The sequence below is a fragment of the Bidens hawaiensis genome, unplaced genomic scaffold, assembly GCF_021521415.1.
Source record: "Bidens hawaiensis isolate Kalapana, Puna unplaced genomic scaffold, B.hawaiensis_p1.1 tig00052190_1, whole genome shotgun sequence".
In the NCBI taxonomy this organism is placed as follows: domain Eukaryota; kingdom Viridiplantae; phylum Streptophyta; class Magnoliopsida; order Asterales; family Asteraceae; genus Bidens; species Bidens hawaiensis.
In genome coordinates, this window is record NW_027506210.1 from 76327 (window position 1) to 98198 (window position 21872).

At 36.8% G+C, this 21872-nt stretch overlaps 2 protein-coding genes and 1 non-coding gene across 3 annotated transcripts; 2 read left to right on the forward strand and 1 right to left on the reverse strand.

Moving 5' to 3' along the window:
• Positions 1 to 8535: 8535 nt before the first annotated feature.
• On the reverse strand, positions 8536 to 9262 carry LOC143617091 (uncharacterized). The gene is made up of 2 exons (XM_077089748.1): positions 8934 to 9262; positions 8536 to 8797 (listed from the first exon to the last, which is right to left on the reverse strand). Exons 1-2 carry the CDS (start codon positions 9260 to 9262, stop codon positions 8536 to 8538), a joined length of 591 nt encoding a protein of 196 aa, XP_076945863.1.
• A 1113-nt stretch (positions 9263 to 10375) lies between these two features.
• Positions 10376 to 10480, forward strand: LOC143617095 (small nucleolar RNA R71). Its single transcript, XR_013150773.1, has one exon. It is a non-coding gene; the product is annotated as a small nucleolar RNA R71 (small nucleolar RNA).
• Positions 10481 to 18836: 8356 nt separating this feature from the next.
• Positions 18837 to 21297, forward strand: LOC143617092 (uncharacterized). Its single transcript, XM_077089750.1, has 7 exons — positions 18837 to 18880; positions 19144 to 19244; positions 19322 to 19701; positions 19788 to 19982; positions 20069 to 20262; positions 20823 to 20976; positions 21053 to 21297. Exons 1-7 carry the CDS (start codon positions 18837 to 18839, stop codon positions 21269 to 21271), a joined length of 1287 nt encoding a protein of 428 aa, XP_076945865.1. The 3' UTR covers positions 21272 to 21297.
• The last annotated feature ends 575 nt before the right edge of the window (positions 21298 to 21872 follow it).

Here is a 21872-nt window from a genome sequence, read left to right on the forward strand (position 1 = left end):
CGGATTTCATTGGAAAACCATCGAGGGTAGATGGGTAGTGGGACACTTGGCATTTTTATATTGGCTAGCGAAAACCATCGGGTTTGTTACAAATCTATCGGCTCCGATTGATTTCTCGATGGACTATTTCTGGAATATTAGATTTTCAAGGACTATTATGGGAATCTCTTTCTCCTTTTAGATCATTTTTAGAATTTTCCCTAAATATATTTCCAGTTAATATATATAAGGGTTCAACTATTTGGTATTATAGCCAGCTCCACCGCCCCACTTGCATACAAACTAGAGTCCATTTACATACAGACTCTAGTCATTACCACTTGATACAAACCTTAGACAGGTTGGCGTACTGTCGCTGCTCTTTTGTAGCTTGCTGACCGCGTGTCCATTCTTGCTCAATTGATTCTTTTTTTCAATCTAAGTTTCTAGTTTTCTTCTGTTCTGACTGTAGGGGAGTATTGGAATATATAAAAACTAGTATGAGCCCACATGTCCTATTAGGTTTTAGAGTTTCTATATTATATGTATATTGTAAGACAACCTTCAGTAATGATCGTCAACTGAATTCACTTTTAACATCTTATTGGTTGTTTGATAGCTCCTTAATAATGATTCATAGTCTCTTAATTGCTAAGAGGTAATCTTACGTCTGATTAGTTAAGAAGTAACCCTTAAGGTTACCTCTTAACCACTTTGAGGCTATGAATCATTAAGAGGTAGTCTCTTAATGACCACTAAGAGAAACAACCCCTTACATTTTCAAGCCATAAATGCCTTTTATATGGAAAGAGATAAGAGGTAAGTGTGCCTTGATTTAAATGTAAGTTTTAGTGATTAGTGTGATGTGATACTCTCGTAACGTTATCAATCATAGAAGTTGGAATGCTTATGGACATGTTGCAACAATGAACTTTTATTAGTTTTTATGCCAAAAGGTTCGAGTGTCTTCAACTCAAACAAAGAAATTTTGTCACAAATGTTGGGCATCGTGATCAAGTTCTGATGTTCGAGTAATTCGGGGTGATTAGTAAAAAAAGAGTGGATTTAATGGTGTAGGCAATAAAGAGTATTGATAAAGCTAATGATTGACCACCCTCGATAATCAATTTGAAATACTTAAAATTGGTTAACCATATTTCTAAAATACGAAAATACTTTCAAATACATGTACAAAATGATCTTAACATAAGTACGTAGAAAACAATATCAGTTTACCAAAAGTGAGAACATAGGAAACAATACCAACTACAATACCAATCTACATAAGCAATGTTTTATAATAACAAATAAAAAACCCTAATAATAACAACAAAAGAATCAAAATTATCAACAAAATAATAACAAGTACTCATAACAGCATAATAAGAATCTAATAGTAACAACAAAATGTAAATCAAAACACTTATAACATCTCGAAATCGAAAATTATCAAATACGAAACAAAAAATAACAGCAAACACTTATAAAAACAATCCTAATAATAACAATAAATTGATTCTTACTGTTTCATGTTAAGAATGATTTGTATTTGATCATTAAACCATATGTTATTAACTAAAAGATTGATATGAACTAATTAATTAAAACATGATTGTAAGTAAAATATTGGTCATAGGAAAATGGCGTAGAAACTATTATATATATTAAATTAGAAAGTGTGGTCAGTCTCTTACAATTACCTTAATTTGACTTTACGCATACTGAGATTGTACGATCTGCATCATTTGTGATACACTCTTCATCTTTTGCGTATGTTTTTCCACTCCACCACGGTCTTCCTCTGTGCTCTCCACCATCACAATCCATCATTTTCTCTCTCTTTTCTTTGACAAATAACAACCGGACATCTTCCGTATTCTGTAAATCCGATCTTGGCTGTTGCCGGATTCCATTTTTGGAATCCTAGGTGGCGGCCATGGATGAGGTAAGACGGGGTGATGTTTCCGATTCGTCTTTTGCCGGGTTCAATTTTGGAAACCTTAGCGATGGCGATGCTGTGGCTGTTGCCAGGTTCCATTTTGGAACCTGTCGTTCCATGGCAGCAGCGGATCCGCAGTCTCTCAATTAAGTTTATTATGCATTCTTTGAGGTAATAAACTACATTTGAAGAACTATAGTTTGATTTGATTCCACCTTTGAAATTGAAAGTTATTTAATTTGACACTTTTGACTTTTGGTGTAGATCAATTTGGGGATTCAAGAATGTTTATACAGTTTGGGGTTTTCCTCCATGGATGACTAACCTATGAGTCTTCTACAAGAGGATTGGTTATCATCAAAGCCCCAATTTTGTTGATTTGAGACTGATATGTATCACCTTATGAGTCCGTGACGATGATTGATATAAAGAATCACATCTTGGCATGGCATGCCCAGAGAACAAAGTTCTTTTGCAGCCATTTGTGTTCAAATCACTCATCTGAGCCTATGTCTGGATCTGTGGTTATGTCAGTTATCTTTTGATTATGTTCTATCAATATGTTAAAGGCTATGATGGTTTAATCTGAGCGTTTTGTTTGTTATTGTTAGTCCTAATGATGGAGTACGGTTTAACAGTTCCGTCAAAAGGGGCGGAGTTTTTGTTTGATGATCACGATAAAGGTATTTGTAAATTTGTTAAGATGGTGTGAACTTGGGGAAATTCTGGGGAACTATCGGATTGGAAACTCGATATTTGTTGGGGATTTTGTTTTAGTTATCATTACTATTGAATTTTATGATCCAAATAGACAAGCGGCTGATAGCTGACCTACTGTTGGTGGGTTCTTGCGTGGTTGCATTTGTGCCTGTGCTGCTTACAAGTCCTGACCTGATTTCTGTTGTTGCCATCCTCCTAAGTGGCTGTCGTGTGATGTTGGCAGCGACATGGCGGGAGTATGCACTTTTTCGTGTTGATAACACGGTGACAGTCATATTGCATGTGCTTTAGTTGTTTGTAACACATGCTCTGCTGATGGTACTGTTCATCTTAATACTTGCAGCTTGCTGCATATCTGCAACTTGGCTAACCAAACTTCAAACTGATGCATTACTTTTAATGTGGTGTGATTTATTAGGTAAGGTCATACAAACACCTTTTTTTTACTTTGTTTTACAGTTAATAATAGGATGATGCCAAGATAAAACAAGGGTTGCTTCAAGGGGTTATTCTTGATGCTGCTCTTGAGGACACATCGTCTTGAGGGGTTGGTATGCCCACTAGAGATGGTAGATTTGCTATATTGAAGGTAACCTTCCGGTCTTCACTGATTTTACTATCACACTCTTTTAATTTTACTGTTGTAACTTTTCAAGTTCACTTTACTGTTGTAACTTTTCAATATCCTTCAGTTTAGCTCAAAATATTAGTTAATCTTTATGGCCATATTTTTCTAAGTTGGATGATTTTCGAATATTGTTGTAGGAAATCGGTCAGTTGTAAATGGGGGTCTAACCATAATCATGAAAGCATGTATGGCTACAAATATACTTTGTAATTTTTTTAAAATTATGTATGTTTTACACCATTATGGGCCCGACGCAACGAGTGGTACTTCATTGGCGATATGCATGTGCCTCTCTGTTTTCCGAGGACTTTGATGATCTAAAGTTCTGAGTCGATTGGTTTTATATTCTTTTCAGTTTTAATTTCATTGTACTTTAATGTGCCCTTTGCTCAAAGCTACGTATTGCCCCAATGTGCGTGGTCCAAATTTCTAGACGTAAACCCGCGCAACGCGCGCGGGTGCTAAAAACTAGTTCTTATTTAAGTCTTAACTTATTGAAATTAATTAATTTTATTTTAATAAGAGATTTTTTTTTTTGAATAGCAACAAGATTCATTCAAACAAAAGGAACCTCCAGCAGGTAGCTGGAGAAATTCCAAAAGAAATTCACAAGATAGAAAATATAAATAAAAACTACAATCAACCTATAATCAACCTTTAAACCATGAAACAAGAAAAAGGAGATTCTCTCCAAACCGACCAAACCATATTCTTATGTGTTGATCTATACTTTATCAATCCAAAGAGATTTATCATAATCTCATCCACTGTGAAAAGAGTAGAATGAATCTCATTTTTGAAGATCCGCGTGTTTCGACTTTTCCAAATGAACCGAATAGTGAAGAAAATAATGGAATGCAAAATGCACCTGCCATCTCTGTCTCGGGGTTCCTTGGCAACCTGTAATAGTTGTTCGAAAGTGTCTAAACCCGTTAAATCCCATCTACACCAAAGAGAGATCACCTTCCAAACCTCTTTTGTTCTTGGGCACTCAAGAAACACATGTACAGTGGATTCCGCCGTTGAATTGCACATTGAGCAAACAGAAGGTACCGAGTTCAACCCTCTAGCAATTAAATTTACTGCAACCGGGATCCTATTTTGCAAAAGCCTCCAAATAAAGCAGTTGATCTTTATAGGTATCCAAGACTCCCAGGTACCGATAGGAGACCCGTCACCATACAAATGTTCAGCCATGCATTTTCTCAGACTTTGCACCGAAAAGATGCCCGAGGAATCCCTTGACCATTTCCAACCGTCATCCTTGCCATGGTGAAAATGAAAGCAAACAACCATCTCTTTCAAATCCTCAATATCAATCAAATTTTTATGTGACAGATTCAATTTAGACCAAGCCCAAACTAAATTGACCACCCCTTGACCATTCACCAACACTCTATCATTAACAAGACATCCTTTAGTAGCCTCCAACTTATAGAGATCAGGAAAAACTTCTATCAAGGAGAACCTACATAACCATGCATCCAACCAGAATCTAGTATAGTTACCCTTCCCCACTTCCTAAACAAAGAAAGCTTACATAACCATGCATCCCCTTATAATAACATATAATAAGGGGATGCATTGGGTTCAAGTTTTACTTGAGACAAAACTAGGGTTCAAGTTTGACCATGAAGTTTTCTCACATATAGGTGAGTTTCTTCCTGATGGTGGAATGAAAATAATCGGGTGAGTAAGTGACCTGCCGTTATCAAAATTGGTCGTTAAAAAAATAATAAATGATTTAGGAATGCTTAGGTATGGAGAAAGATGACGACAATTAATTAATTAAGTGCCAATTTAGTTCTTGTGATTTGTCCAATTACGCAACTTTGGTACCATCTTTGAATTTATTGTAATTGACTACCTCACTTTTCTAAAACTTGCAATTTTAGTACTTTTTTTCTAACCCCGTTTATTTTGTCCGTTAAGTCAGGGGCAAATTAGTAATTTTGATTATTTTATTTATTTTCTCTTTTAGCTACGTGCCATTTCATACATGTGGTTTGTTCAATTACGCAACTTTAGTACATTTTTTTGAATTTATTGCAACTAGATACTCTGATTAGTTTTGGATAGACAGGCAAACCATGAGAGACGTTATATATTACAATTAAAAGATCATCTCTAACTCAAAATAAACAGATCAACCCCCTCCCCGCGCTTATTGATCCTTCAAACCCTAACCGTTGTTCATCTTCAAGTTCAATGAATTACGATATATTGTTTTGTCCATATGATTCGCCAAACATCATTCATCTACAAGTTCAATTGATGTTATACTAAGAGGTGCGAAGTTGTGTGATTATTATTTGGCTTGATCCTCCGATGTGTTAAAGAGCTACTGTTATCATACCCGAACTTTTGAAAAAAAAAATCAATGCACATAAAGAAAATAAAAGAAAAATAGCTAAGATGAACTCGAATGTTGAGCTACTATAAGTAAATTGGCAATCAGGAACAAAAGACTAAAAAATATGTTATACATTTCATAGTTCTTTTTCAAACATCCCCACACTTGAACTTTGCTTGTCCTCAAAAACACGATCGCCCACTTGGAAGGCGTCATGAAACTTCTTGATCCTCTCCTTGTAAATCCATGAATTCTCATAAGCTTGGCCTCTCAACTCCTCAAGCTCATGCAACTGACCCATCTTGTTTTTACCCGCGTATGCAAGATCAAGATTCGCACTTTTCAATGCCCAATATGCCTTATGCTCGAGTTCAACAGGGAGATGACACGCTTTTCCGTACACCAATTTAAACGGTGTCGTACCAATTGGTGTTTTGTAGGCGGTACGGAAATCCCACAGTGCGTCATCCAATTTCTCGGACCAATCCTTACGGTTCTGACTAACCGTTTTCTCCAAGATCCTCTTGATGCCCCGATTCGTGACCTCAACCTGCCCACTCGTCTGTGGGTGATATGGTGTAGAGAAGCGATGATGGACACCATACCGGGACAATGCCTTTTCCAACTGGGCATTACAAAAATGTGTCCCTCGGTCACTAATCAGTGCTTTGAGGGCACCAAAGCGGGAGAACAACTTCCTCAAGAATTTCACCACCGACCTAGCATCATTTGTGGGCAAGGCTTGCGCCTCGGCCCATTTCGAAACATAATCAACGGCCACTAGGATGTAACGGTAGCTGAAAGAAGTCGGGATAGGTCCCATGAAGTCGATGCCCCAGACATCAAAAACCTCGGAGACCTGTATCGGTCGCTGGGGCATCTCATCTCGTGATGAGATGTTGCTCGCCCTCTGGCAAGCATCACAAGACTGCATCATGTCATGAGCATCACGGAAGATGGTTGGCCAGAAAAAACCGGCGTCAAAGACCTTCTTCGCCGTGGATGTGGCTCCATGGTGTCCTCCGGTCGGGCCTTCGTGGCAGTGTTTCAGGATCTTTCGAGCCTCATCACCATACACACACCTACGCATGAGCTGATCGGCACCAACACGAAACAAGTAAGGATCCTCCCAAAAATAATGCTTCACATCAGAAAAGAATTTCTTCTTTTTCTGGTGAGTCAGACCTTTAAGCACGATCCCACTAGCAAGAAAATTCGCAACGTCAGCGAACCAAGGGTGATCCTCATCCCGTGTCTCGATATGCATGAGGAACTCGTGGGGGAAATTGTCATTTATATGAACCCCCACTTGTTCCAATGAAGCTGAGCACTCAAGACGGAAGAGGTGGTCGACCGTGACATTTTCAGCACCCTTTTTGTCACGAATCTCAATGTCAAACTCCTGCAGCAATAAAATCCAACGAATAAGTCTCGGCTTTGCATCTTGTTTACTGAATAGATAACGAAGGGCTGCGTGATCCGTGAACACAATGGTCTTAGAAAGGACAAGATAAGACCGAAATTTATCGAATGCGAAGACAACAGCAAGGAGCTCCTTTTCAGCGGTCGTGTAATGCTCCTGCGCATCGTTCAGTGTCATACTCGCATAATAAATCGGATGAAAGTGCTTATCCCACCTTTGACCTAAGACCGCCCCGACTGCAAAGTCACTAGCATCACACATCAACTCGAAAGGTAAGGACCAGTCGGGGGCAACCATGATAGGGGCACTCACCAATTTATCCTTCAGAAGCTCGAACGCCCGAAGACATTCGGAGGAGAAAACAAACGGGGCATCTTTCTCAAGGAGTTTCATCATCGGGCGGGCGATTTGGGAAAAGTCCTTTATGAATCGCTGATAAAATCCCGCGTGACTGAGAAAACTCCTAATAGACTTCACCGAATTGGGTGGCGGAAGCTTCGAAATGGTATCAATTTTGGTTCGATCAACCTCAAGCCCCGCTTGTGAAATCTAATGCCCTAGCACAATGGCCTCCTTCACCATGAAGTGGCATTTCTCCCAATTAAGAACAAGGTTGGCCTCCTCACATCGGGCCAGCATTCTCTCCAAATTTCTCAAACAATGATCAAAAGAACTCCCGAAAACAGAAAAATCATCCATGAAAACCTCCATGGAGTCCTCGATCATATCATGAAAAATCGCCATCATACATCTCTGAAACGTGGCTGAGGCATTATACAGTCCAAAGGGCATTTGCCGGTAGGCGAATGTGCCATAGGGACATGTGAATGTCGTCTTCTCCTGATCCTCAGGAGAGATAGGGATCTGAAAGTATCCCGAGAAACCGTCAAGAAAGCAATAGTACATCTTTCCCAACAGTCGCTCCAACATTTGGTCAATGAAGGGGAGTGGAAAATGGTCTTTCCTCGTGGCATCGTTGAGTTTGCGGTAGTCAATGCAAACTCTTCATCTCGTGATGGTATGTGTAGGAATCAACTCGTTCTTCTCATTAACAAAAAAAGTCATACCGCCCTTTTTCGGGACGACCTGCACCGGGCTCACCCATGGGGAATCAGAGATCGGATAAATCAATCCAGCATCGAGAAGCTTGATGACCTCTTTCTTCACAATGTCTTGCATATTAGGGTTGAGATACCATTGGTGCTGCACCACGGGTTTGTACTCCTCCTCCATTAAGATCTTATGGGTACAAAAGGATGGGCTGATCCCTTTTATATCCATGATCTTCCAGGCGATCGCGTGCTTATGCTTTTCAGAACCGCGAGCAACTTCACCTTCTCCTCGCTCGACAAACTAGCAGAAATGATAACAGGAAGGCGGGACCCATCCTCTAAGAAGGCATATTCCAAATGACACGGGAGCTCCTTAAGCTCAATAGATGGTGGGTCCACAACAGAAGGTTTTGCCTTAGGCTCGGCAACGCGATCAACATCCTAAATCCTCTCTAAACACTCAGGAGGCTCGTGGTCCACACCACAGACCAACTCCTCAAATAGAGGTCCACTGATCAAGTCAGAAATCCCTCCAACACACAACTGAGTATCTAAAGAGTACTCCTCACACGTGTCCTGTATGTGCTCACAAACGCAAGAACCGACAGTATCAATGTAGAGCACGTCATCATGATCATGTGGGTGGTTCATGGATCTCCCAATATCAATGGTCACCTCCTCGTCTCCAACTCTAAGAGTGAGCCTGCAGGTGCAGACATCAATGAGAGCTAGCAGTGGCTAAGAAAGGTCGACCTAGGATGAGTGGTACATTTTTATCCTCATCCATGTCCAAGATCACAAAATCAACAGGAAACACAAATTTGTCGATTTTCACAAACATATTCTCAACTATACCCCTCGGGTATTTCACCGAGCGGTTGGCAAGCTGACTGCTCATGCGAGTAGGCTTAGGCTCACCCAGGTCTAGCTTTGCAAAAACATAATAAGGCATCAAGTTAATGCTAGCACCTAGGTCGGCTAAAGCGTTACTAACCGACAAACTACCGATCAAACATGGAATGATAAAATTGCTCGGATTGGTCATTTTTTTGGGCAGTTTATTCTGAAGAACCGCTGAACACTCCTCATTCAAAGTCACACAAGAAAGTTCCTCTAATTTCTTCTTATTCGAGAGGACCTCTTTCAGAAGCTTAGCATACTTAGGCATTTCTTTCAACGCATCGAGAAAGGGAAGATTAATGTGAAGCTGCTTAAAAAGTTCTAAGAATTTCCCGTACTACTCTTCCATCTTCTTCTTCTTCAAACGGCCTGGGTATGGAATAGGAGGAACATAAGTCCAGACTGTCTCACTGTTTTGTGCGGTACTTTCTGGGTTACCCTCGGGTGCACCTCACCAGGAGTCTCAGTCTCAATCTCATCGCCAATCGGTTTTTGTGTGGAAACCGATGCATCAACAGGAATGGTGGATCTACCACTCCTCAGGGTAATCGTCTTGGCCTCGGCTCGTGGATTAGTCTCGGTATTACTTGGAAGGCTACCCTGTGGTCTTGCAGAGAGGAGCTGAGCAATCTGTCCAACCTGATTCTCAATGGTCTGAATGGACGCTTTCTGATTCCTCAACTCGAGATCGTGTCTCTGGAGAGTCTCATCAATCTTCAGGTTCCTCTGTTCAGCCAGTTTGTTTGAGGTCTCGGTTTTAGCCAAAAGCTGAGTCAAAAGATTTTCAACACTAGACCCACCACTAGACTGACCACTACTGCTGGAACCCTGAAACCGAGGCTTTTGCTGGTAAGATTGGTTCTGGGGTTGATTATGGTAATTTGGATTTCGGTCAAATCCCGGTGGCTTTTGATTTTGACTCTGATTTTGAGAGCCACCATTATCTTTCCAGCTGAAATTTGGGTGGTTTCTCCATCCCGGGTTATAGGGGTTGCTGTAGGCATTGTTTTGGCGGCCCACAAAGTCAACATCCTCCACCACCATGGCCTGCTGGCACTGACTGGTCTGGTGTTTCCCGTCACACATCCCATAACGAGAGCTAGACTTAGCCAGATCGGATTGCATCTAGTCAAATCTTTTGGTCAAGGCTTCTAACTGAGCGGAAACAAGGGTATTAGAATCGACATGAAGAACGCCCTTAGTGGAAGGAATACTACGAGGCGGATTATATGCAAAACTCTTCTTAGCAGCTCGCTCCAAGACATCCAACGCCTCGTTGGGAGTACACCTACCGAAATCTCCTCCTGCAACCTGATTAACGGCCTGCTTCTGTGCTCCGGATAAAGCATCAAAGAACGTACGACACTGAAGACCACGACTCAAACCGTGATGAGGGCATTTTCTCAACAAGGCCTTGAACCTCTCCCATGTAGCATGAAGTGACTCGTCATCATCAACACGAAAACCAGTGATTTTTTCCCGGTATCTTGCAGTTTTATCGGGTGGGAAGTACTGAAGAAGAAACTGCTCAACCAATTGGTTACAAGTGGTGATGGAACCGGAAGGGAGTGCCTCTAACCACTCCAAGGCAGCCCTGCGAAGTGAGAACGGAAAAAGTCGGAGTCTCACGGCATCGTCCGTACACCCCTGGATCTTGAATGTCGCACATAATCGAAGGAAATGCGCAACATGAGAATGAGGGTCCTCGTTCGAGAGGCCATGGAAAGAAAAGGAATTTTCGACCATATGAATAATACTCGACTTGATCTCGAAACTCACGGTAATCTCGGGCTCCGTGACACCGCTGCCGTAGCCATCGAGGGACGGCGTGGCGAAATCATCCATGCGACCTTGATTGTTCGGATCCGCCATTTCTTCAACCTCGGGATTCGCGTCGTCCTCCACAACTTCGTTTTCAATTACCTCGGCAATTTCTCGTGCTCTCCTCCTCAAACATTCTCGAAGATGTCGCTCGGGTTCAGAAAAGGGGGAAACAAGATCAGGACCGGGTGTGGTGGACATGCATCACCCGAAAGAAACGCGGAATGGAAACAAACAAGACACGGAAAACTACCCAAAAATATAACTAATAAAATACAATAAAAACAAGATGAATAAAAATGAAATAGACTAAAATAACATAGAGCAAAAATATCAACACGGCAAATCAATTACTCGTATCGTTTTCAAAAGTAAAACACCGTGTCCCCGGCAACGGCGCCAAAAACTTGACGCGTGCGAATATATACATAAAATTTGAATAAAAGTTTCACACAAATCGGGTTTTAAAAATGGTTTTCACCAACAACCAAACCACACACGAAAGGCAAGTGTACCTATCGTTTTGTAGCAAAGTATCGGTAAGAACCGAGTGTCAATCCATGGACACGGCTAACTTTTGATACTAAATCTTTGTAATTAATTTAACCAAACAAACAATCCAAATAATTTTTCAAGTAACTAAACTAGCATACAACAATAACAAAGCAAATAAAATACAACTAACAATCAATCCAAACAAAGCTACTTAGACTATGCATTCACTTAAACTTAGTGACAAAATGACAATGATAATGGCAAACATCATGTATTAAGCATCAATATCAAATTCCAATCAAGGCAACCTTATACTAACAACAAAACATCATGATGGGTATTCAACAAGTTAATAACCATAGATTAGTAAGTTTGTCAAAACTACCTAATCTCACAATTAAAGGAAAGCTAGCATGAAAACAACAAACTAACCATCTAGAATCATTTAAAATAGACAAGTTCAAGAACACTAGTTAAACACATGAGTCTTTCAAATTAGCAAAATATAAACTAAGGATTATGGCCTTAATCTCTAGCAAACATTAACCAACTCAAAGAATCATATTATCACCATACAATTTTCCAATATCAAGTGATAGGTTTCATGCTTGTTAAAATTCATAACCAAGTTAATTTCCATTAGTCATTCCTAACTTAGTGATATAAACAAAGTATGTATACACAAACTAAGTTCATAAACAAATACTCAACACATATTTTTCCAACATATTATGGCTAAGCATCTATCAAACTAACAAGACTAGGAATTAAAACAAGCATTCAACCATTAAACTCTATTCAAGAACATGCCATAAACTTGAAGAACACCAATTTACCAAAATCATGCATAGATAAATATCACATAAGTAGAAGTTTCAACATAATCTAAGTAACAAGAGTATTTAGCCCATAAGGCTTAATACAACAACCAAAATCAAAGTAATCTTACAAATCATTGTCAAGAACAAAGATTGCAAAATAAGATGAATGATGATTGCTACTTGAAAGGATGATCACACAAAGATGGAAAACTTGAATTCTCTCTAGCAAACACACAATAAATTTCCAGCAAATTCAGAGAATTCCCCTAAGGCTCCACACTTGAAATGGGAGTAGTGGAGATGTCTTTAAGCTTTCTGGACGTCTGGCACGGGCCCATGCACGGGCATGCACGATCGTGCATGTAAGTGGAAAGTCAACACCCTGCTTTAATCTGACCAAAAGGTCAGATTTCTCTGTTCTGGCACGGTCATCGGCACGGGCCCGCACGGCCGTGCAGGTCATGCACGGGCATCCGCACGACCATGCACAGTCATGCACTTTTGAATTTTTGCTGCACTGGCTTGCATTGGTAAGATCTCCGGGAAGCACGGTCGTGCAAGGTCTTGCATGGTTGTGCGGAGTCGGCAGATTGCTGATTTTGTCCACGAAACGCCCTCTTTTCTTATTTTCTTTGTCGGGCGGGCGCCCAGACCTGCAAATTCACAAATAACTCAAATAAGTACCAAAAACAATGAATTTGCATGGAGTTCGGCTAAAATATGAGGAAAATTTGGTTTAATAAGATGTACATTTTGTGTTACATCACCGGTTAAGACAACATATCTGGTCAGAGTGAGGCAACGGGGCTCTCCAAATTAGAGAGTACGGTGACCTAAACACAAAAAAGAAAGTACCCGGTTATATATATATATATATATATATATATATATATATATATATATATATATATATATATATATATATAATAATAACTAAATATTTTGACAATAAATTCTTTGTGTAACATGTTTTAATTTAATTAAAAGCTAAACTTTGAAATTTCAAACAAGATTACGGCAATTTTGGTTGGCCGTGATTTTACATGAGTCATTTAACAGAAAGTTTGTTTAATTTATTAAAAGAACAAATATATTTTAGAGAGAATCGTTGTTTTGATCCATATGGTTTGTTGACTCAAATTGTTAAAAATTTGTCAATTAGATTAAAATAAAAAAACCATAGAGATCAAAAGATAAATTCTCTTAGGGTGCGTTTGTTTCACGGACTCTTTTTAAAGGATTTGAAATTAGAATTGAAATTGGAATGGAATGGAATAGAATGTTTGAGAATCCCTATCATGTGTTTGGTTGGTTAATATGTATTGGAATTGGAATCTTTTTCATTCTTGGATTTTTTTTTTGAAGAACTAGGATAACAAAGGAAACATTTTATTTTTTTTACATTTTTCATTTTTGATTTATATTTTGAGTTATGATTTATTTATTTATATTTTTGAGGGGATTTTATTAACAATAAAAACCCCTCCAAAAGAAATTCAAAAAAATTAATAAAAAATCATAACTCAAAATATAAATCAAAAACGAAAAATGTAAAAAAACTAAAACGTTTCCTCCTTTGTCCTCGTTCTTAAAAAAAAACAAAAAAAAAACCGACCCGAAACCCGTTTTGACCCGTTCCGACCTTTACCCATTCCTGCCCGGACCCGTTCTGACCCGAACCTTTTGACCCTAACCCGTTCCGACCGAACCAAAACAACCTTTTTTTTAGTTGACTCATTTCGACCCTAACCCGTTTCGACCCAACCCAACCCATTTGCCACCCCTAGTGATTAGGGTTAATAAAACAATCCTTTATTTTCCATAACAATCTTTATAAAATATGTGGGATTTAAATCCCATGAAATGTGAGAGTTGATAGGATTTAGTTTCCATTCCTATTCTTTCATTTAATGAAACGAACATATCAATTCATGGGATTTAAAATTCCATTCCTTAGAATTTCTTCCAAATCTTTGAAACGAACATAACCTTACTATTTCATGTTAGTTTACTTAAATGAATGAACTTATGAACCGTTCACTCGTTTACGTTTAAAAAAAAATCAATGGTCATTTGTTCATGAAGGTTGTTTTTCATTCAAAATGCTAAGCAGGCACAAACAAGTAAATTTGTTTGTTTAATTATTCGTGTTTACTCCAGGGGTGAGCAAGCTACAAGGGTCGGTATGGGTTGGTTTTTGGTTAAAACTGAATCAAAAATCGAAATTTTGATTTTTTGAGTTTTTAAAACCGTCCGGTTCAATTTGATTGGTTTTAGTTTTTTCGGTTTTGCCATTTGAGCTTAAGGGTTCTGGGCATAAAAATATCGACCCAAATAATAATACTTTAGGCCTAACTCTTTTTTGGGTAACACTATTTTAAATTCTTATAAAACTACTTAAAATTCCAAACAAAAAAATGAAAATCCATAAATTTGGTTTGGTTCTGTTTTTTCGGTTTTAATTACACGCAAACCAAAACCGAAACCAAGTTGAAAGTTTGGTTTCAGCGAAAAGATAAAACTTAATCATTGGTTTATTTTGGGTTTTATTTTTTTCTACATTTTGATCAGTTTTTTTTATTTTACGTACACCAATCCTAAGGTCTGAGACGACCCAAAAAGCAATTGATTAGATCACGATCTAGTTTATAAGCCTACTTGGGTATTGAGTATTTATTTATAAGAACTTAACTTTTTGCACTTGATAGTTTCAACTCCAGAAAAAAGAATCCAGTCAAATTTTTATTTTACTTACATAAAAGCATCCATATATCGTATATACGGGTGTCTAGATAATATTTATATGGATTCAGTTAGTTCTTTTTATTCTTGCTCGAGCCGGATGAAGAAAAATTATCATGTCCGGTTCCTCGGGGGGATATCTATAAGAACTCACCAATCCCAATAACAAAAAAATCTGACTTGAATGATCTTGTGCAAAGAGTTAAATTGGCTAAAGGTAAGGGTCATAATTATTACGGGAAGCCCGCATGGTCCAATGATCTTTTATATATTTTTTCAGTAGTAATTCTACGTACTATTGCATGTAACGTAGGATTAGCGATTCTAGAACCATCAATGATTAGTGAATCGGCGGTGATTCATTCATCTGTTCAATTAAAAAAAAATGAGTTTTTTTACCAAAATGGGGTGGTTGGAAAATTTATTTACTAAAATAGGTGATTTGAAAATTATTTACCAAAATAGGTATTTTTAAAAAACTTGTTTATCTCATTCCAAATCTCATTGGACCAAATGCAGTTTTTTAAAAACAATATAAAAAGGGTACAGATATTTATATACATACAAAATCTGTATGAAGAATTGATAGAATGGAACAACATAAATAAATAATATAAATGACCATTTCTTTATATTTTCACTTTATGTTCCTTTAAGTTAATTAAAACCTTGTATAACATATTTTTAAACCTCATTTCTAACCAAACATTAACCTAATAAATAATTAAAAAAAAGGAATTGTGAATTTAACATAAGAACACAAGAACTATATAAAGATATTGGTTAGGCCAAACTCGAACCCTCCAAGTCGATTAATTACTGATCTCAATATCAAAATGTCAACTTTATAAGTAGTATTCATAAATATTTTACTGCGATGATAACAAATGATTGACTTTATTAGTTAAATACAAATTTTCGAGACCTAAAAATTCTTGTTTTTTTTTTCTTTTTAACTCCTTTCTTATCTTTTCTTTACGGAAGCCAATAGTTCATGAAGCTAATAAGTTGATAATGTTTTAAAAATTTAGTAACTAGTTCATAAATCACATTTGTCTCATGTACAAGATTTTAAAAATTTTTTAACATATAAATTTGTTTGTCTTATAAAATTAAGATTTATTGTAAATCAGAATAATAGTCTTGTTTTGTTTTTTTATATTAAATATAACAAAATAATAGCATTATAATAAAAAAGACTATTTAAAAAAAAAATAAAGATATATCTTAAACAAAAAAAATTAACAAACTAGAATTTAGTTTCTAGAAATGAAACCTCGATAAACCTGGCATCTTCGTTTAATAAGAAAGACAATAATTAATTAGTTATTAGAAAAGTAAAAGAAAATAACAATAGCTTAACTGAATAATAAAATTAAAAAAGAAAGAGGTAAAATAAATTAGTTAAATAAAGATGCAAAAGAGAAAAAACCTATTTTAGTAAATACTTTTCAAATCAACTATTTTGATAAATAAATTTTCCACCCACCCCATTTTGGTAAAAATTCAAAAAAAATATAGAAAAAAAAAAGTTTGTTTGTTTCCTTTTTTAAACTTATAAAGCCATCGCCCATCAGTATGCGTTACATTAATTTACCAACCTTGTCGGCAATTATACCCTCTCATTAGTCTTAAGTATCTTGAACATGTGGTCAAGCTTTAATTGTAACGACTTTTCTAACATTTCATACTTAAAACATTATCTTGTTTGCATCGCTCTTCAAATTTAATGTGTTTTTATGTGTCTTCTAACAAATATTTACCTGCGACAAATCCACACATTAGAGTTGCCCTTTTTCCATATACCTACTATTTACTAAAAAGCATAAATCTTGTTATGAGAAGAAAATTTAATTCTTAAATCATATAAAAATACTTGGGATATTTATTTTAGTTTAAATAAAAATAACTCCTCAAAATATACACTAATCAAAATCATCAAAATAAACATTGACTATTATATTTTATGTAATAAGCATCTACTAGATACATAATTTAGAGTATGAATTTCTTTGGACACCGAGTATAGCATGCGTCTGTCACATAAACAACTGGAATTTCTGGAAACGTGCTACTTGAAATCTTTAGGAGTAATACGCTGACAAAATAAAACAATAAACTAATTCTCAAGTACATATTACACCTAAAGATACCACATAACCCATTTTTAGGTTGTCAACGTGACCGGCATATGGTACATTCAGTACCTAAATATCCACACGTCATTTCCTCAACTGCCAATTCGATGAACATTTATTAGCAAAAACTAAAAAACTAATTTTTATTTGATAACATTATAAAATATTTATTTCTATAAACTTCCATTTATATAAATACATACATACCATAAAAATAAAAACTTACATTAAATAGTATATATTTTTGTATTTAAAGCGAGGGAGTCATTTGAAAGTTTGTAGCAACAAGAGAGATGTCATGATCGATGAAACAGAAAAGAAATCTTCAATGGCGTGATTCTATAAAGTGGTCACTCGTCACTTCAAATACCACCCAAATTCATCTTTTTCTAGACCCGACACCATCAAAAAAGCTTTTAAAAAACTCATGCTCACCATCACTTTTATGCATAATATTCCAGAAGATTTGACCCCATTGGTTTCATAATTTTGAATACACAAAACCCAACCCCTTTAAGTATATTCTCCTTTTTAAACCAACTATTTGTTATTGGTTTTCTTGATCATTTGTTTTGTTTTGAGTTCAAAATCATATGGAGGTGGTTACTACCAAGGGATGTTCTAAGATGTATGCTGACATCAGTTGTAAAGTGGGTTCTAATTCTTTTAAAGATTTTCAACCTCCACGTTCGTCAACCTCAAATGCTCCATTTTCTGGTTTGGTTATTTGTGTTACTGGTTTATCTAAAGGTGAGTGAGTTAATCTCCCTTTAAGGCTTTAATCATATTGTATTGTTAATTTGGAATCTTTTCATTGATCTCTTTGATTTGAGCTTCAAATGATCATGGTCCTAAAGATTACACATTTTTTTGATGTTCTTGAACAATTTTGGCTCATGGTCAAACAAGTTAAAAGTTTTATGCAGGGGTTTGCATGGGTCGGTGTTTTGGTTTGGGTAGAGCTCGGTTTTGGTTTTGCCATTTGGGCTTGAACATTTTGGACCAAAAAAAAAAAAAAAAATTAGCCTGAAATAATGGATTTGGTCATAATTTCCTTTTGTTAGGTAATAATTAATCGATTATTATACATGCGGGTTAAAATATTTGGGTTAAACCATATATTAAACTATTACAAAATACTTAAAATTTAATATAAAAATTGAAAATCTATATGTTTGGTTTGGTTTTTCGGTTTTAGTTACATGCAAAATCGAAACCGAACCGAAAGTTTGGTTTTTACGACAGCATAAAATCATTTAGGTTCGTTTATTTTGGTTTCGAATTGGTTTTGTTGGTTTCATGCACACCCCTACCGTTTTAGTTTTATGGACAAATTAGAGGTCAGCATGAAGTAGATTCATTGCTAGTTTATATGAAATAATCAACTTATATGGTTGTAATTTATATAAATTAGTAATTAACTTTGGTCTTTGGCTTCATCTGCTTGTCTTACATAATGCTTAGAAAAAGTCTTGCTGGCCAAATCTCTGACTTTTTCATTGTTGATGTTGACCTACAGAAGCAAGAAAACAAGTGATGGATGCAACCGAGAGATTGGGTGGTCAATTCAGTCCTCATTTTCATCCTCATTGTACACATTTGGTGGTTCAAATATCCTTTTCCATCTTCAATTTAATATTTATCTTGTGATTTTCTGTCGATTTTGCCGTATACATTCAAGTCCCGGATCGATAATCAAACACGAATCAAGCGAATAACTATCGTTTATATTAATCAGAAAATTTCTAACTAAAAAAACTGATTACAAACTCTCAAACTCTAACTCGGTTTGACTCTTGATGAACCCTAACTTGGTTGCATCTAGATGAACCCTAACTCGGTTACATCTCACACATTACCATCTATAATGTCTAACCTATCTTGGTTTATATAGACTAGCCTAACTTGTTAGCCAAGACATTACCAATTATAATTACATATGACCAGCTTGTCAACATTGATCACTCAAGCTCACCGACTTGTGACTTGGAGTCCGAAATTACTTCAAACATACATTTGCATTAAAGCATGTTCATTCAAGATGACTCAGATACTTGTTCCAAATATTGTAAAATCTAAACCCCTCTAACTAATAACAATGTTTACATTGAACACTTAACTTGTATATACAGCTCCCTTAACCTTAAATCCGAGCATGTATTAAAGCACAAAGCGAAAGCGGGTGCATACATCGTTACACTTGGATGGTTTGTCGATAGTGTGAGAAGAAACGGTACAAAAACTTATACTTCTAATTAACAAAAAATATTTTGTTAATAAAACTAAAATTATTCATTTTCATATGTTTAGTAAGATTAAACGAATCGCTATACGGTGTCAAGAGTTTTGGAGACAATCACATGGCTAAGGATAATTTATATATGAGCCGTAGCGGGAATCCTTGTCTTTCCATTGCCATGCTTGAAAATGTAAAGCAACGTAACTTGATCACAAAATCAAAATTACATTCATTAGAAGAGCAAAAAAGAAGAGGATCAGTTCTTTCAGGTCAAACCTTTTATGTTGACCCGGATGTTCCAGCTGAGCTGCGGAACAAGGTTGTCGAAGCTGCAATCGAAGCAGGTGCTATGGTAACAAACCAATGGTCAGTTGGTCATGATGCATCTCATGTAGTGTGTGACGGTTCTTCGGTTCTAAAATATGTTGGTCATTCCAATAATATTGTTACGGTAACTGTTGTTGAATATTATGCATATATGATTTTCGTGTTTATATGTTTTAAATTTTTAACTGTTTGGTACATGCTGCATTTCAGCCTCAGTGGGTTCTGAACACAGTGAAGGAGACTCGGTCACAAAGGCTCGTCCACTTGTCCGCTGACCTGGCACGCCACGTAGGAATGACGCTTGGGAATGTTTCTCAGGATGAACACGATTATAACAAGAAAACAAGCGACAAAGAGAAAGAAAGAATCACAATACTTGCAAAAGAGGGGGTCAGGAATCGACGGGTAATATAATGAATCACATTTGTATTCTATTTTTCTTTTATGAAACTGAGCGTGTAATGAAACTCGGGTTTGTATTGTGGTTGCAGCTTGTGGGTCAAAGTCAAAGACCGGTAAAATCGTTAGCCCAAACCATCCTTCTTGATTCAATCAACTGGACTATGTCTGAGCCGCCATCAACTGTGTCTGTCTGTATGGACTCGTTTAGTTTGGATGACGCAAACGAAAGTGTTAACGGACCCGATGCGTGTTTTGTGAATTTCTTACGACCATTGTCTGAGAGGTTACTTTTTACATCATGTTTTCTTCAAGCTGCTTGTGAGTTACTCGAGATCGTCTTGCTAAAAGCTAACTCGAGCCTACAAATAAACTCGTTTAATTAAAAATACCCGATTTTCGCTTATTGAGCTCGAACTGAATTGTGTGAGCCTAAATGAGTATGTTATTTATACAAGTTTTAATAAAAATATTAAATATAAATTTATATAATAATTATTATAGTATATAAAATTATGACAAAAATAACTAACTAGTATATATTATCTTTTATATAAACTTTACTAACAGAATATATATATATATATATATATATATAATGAGCCAAGCTCGAGCGAAAAATGAGTTGAGCTCAAGCTCTCATAAGTTAAATGAGCCGAGCTAAGGCTCAGGCTCGGCACAGTTCGTTACACCCCTAGTTTTCTTACACCTTGTGTTGATTCACGTAGGAGTACCGGTGAAAAGATAGACAGATTGTAACGATTCAAAATGAGCCTCGGGCTCGGGCCGAGGCTCAACGGGGTCATTGTTTTTTTAACGAATTAGTTTATTTTTCCATTTGTGCAGGGAGAAAAGTGAGTTGGTTTTCGGTAACCACTTCATTACAATATTGTTTCCTCTGGACCGGTTGGGCGAGATGGGCCCCACTTCCAGGACGTTTTTCAGCGATATGGGGTTCAAATGTACACAGTTGCTAGATCATATTTACTCATTTTATCAGGTAACAACTTTTATTGGTCTATGTAAAACATTAATCATACAGATTAACATTTGGTTATTGTTGACGTTATGTTTAGGAAAACATGTCAACATCCGAGATAGAGTTAGCCATCCACACTGATTCTCGGCATGCGGACAAGCTTCGGTCCATGTACTCAAACAAAGAAACCGCGGAGTGTGGTTTCTTGAAAATCAAACGCGTTGACTTTTTAGGAAGTCGAAGAGTCTTTAAAATGCTGAAACATGTACCTGGACACTATGGTAATAATGTGTACGAGTTGTTGACTCGAGCATAGTCAATGAACATTGACAAATTCTTATCAATTTAATTATATTTTTGTAAGTTATATGTAATATCTTATTTTAAAGGGTCTTTACACACATTACCGGTTACACTTTGGCTAGTAGAGGAAGATGTGATATTTTATATCAAAACAAAACAAAAGCTGTAAAATAGCATATATGAGAAATAAAAATGAGCCTCCTTGTTTTTCTTAGTAGTGGTAGTAGGGTTGGCCATGCGTGAGTCGAGTAACACTCAATAAAGCAATTAAATGATGTTCCTTGTAGCATTTAGTCCATTAAAAATAGAATGCGCTGAGTTATAAAGGAGATAAAATTGGGGGCATTTTTGAATTTAATTGTTATAAACATCGTTCTTTAGTTGAGTTTGCAATCAACTGGATACCATACTGTTATGGGTTTCCTATGGACAGGTAACAAAGTGCTCGCAACTCACAAGGAAGAGCGAGTCAGAATGGGTCACGACCAATATGACCTGAACTTGTTTTGACCCGAAACTAAATAACCTTTTTTTTAATCGCCATGTTTGAACCCGAACCTGTTCTGACCCAGCATGCAGTAGAGGTGCACAAACCGGTTTAAAACTCAAAAACG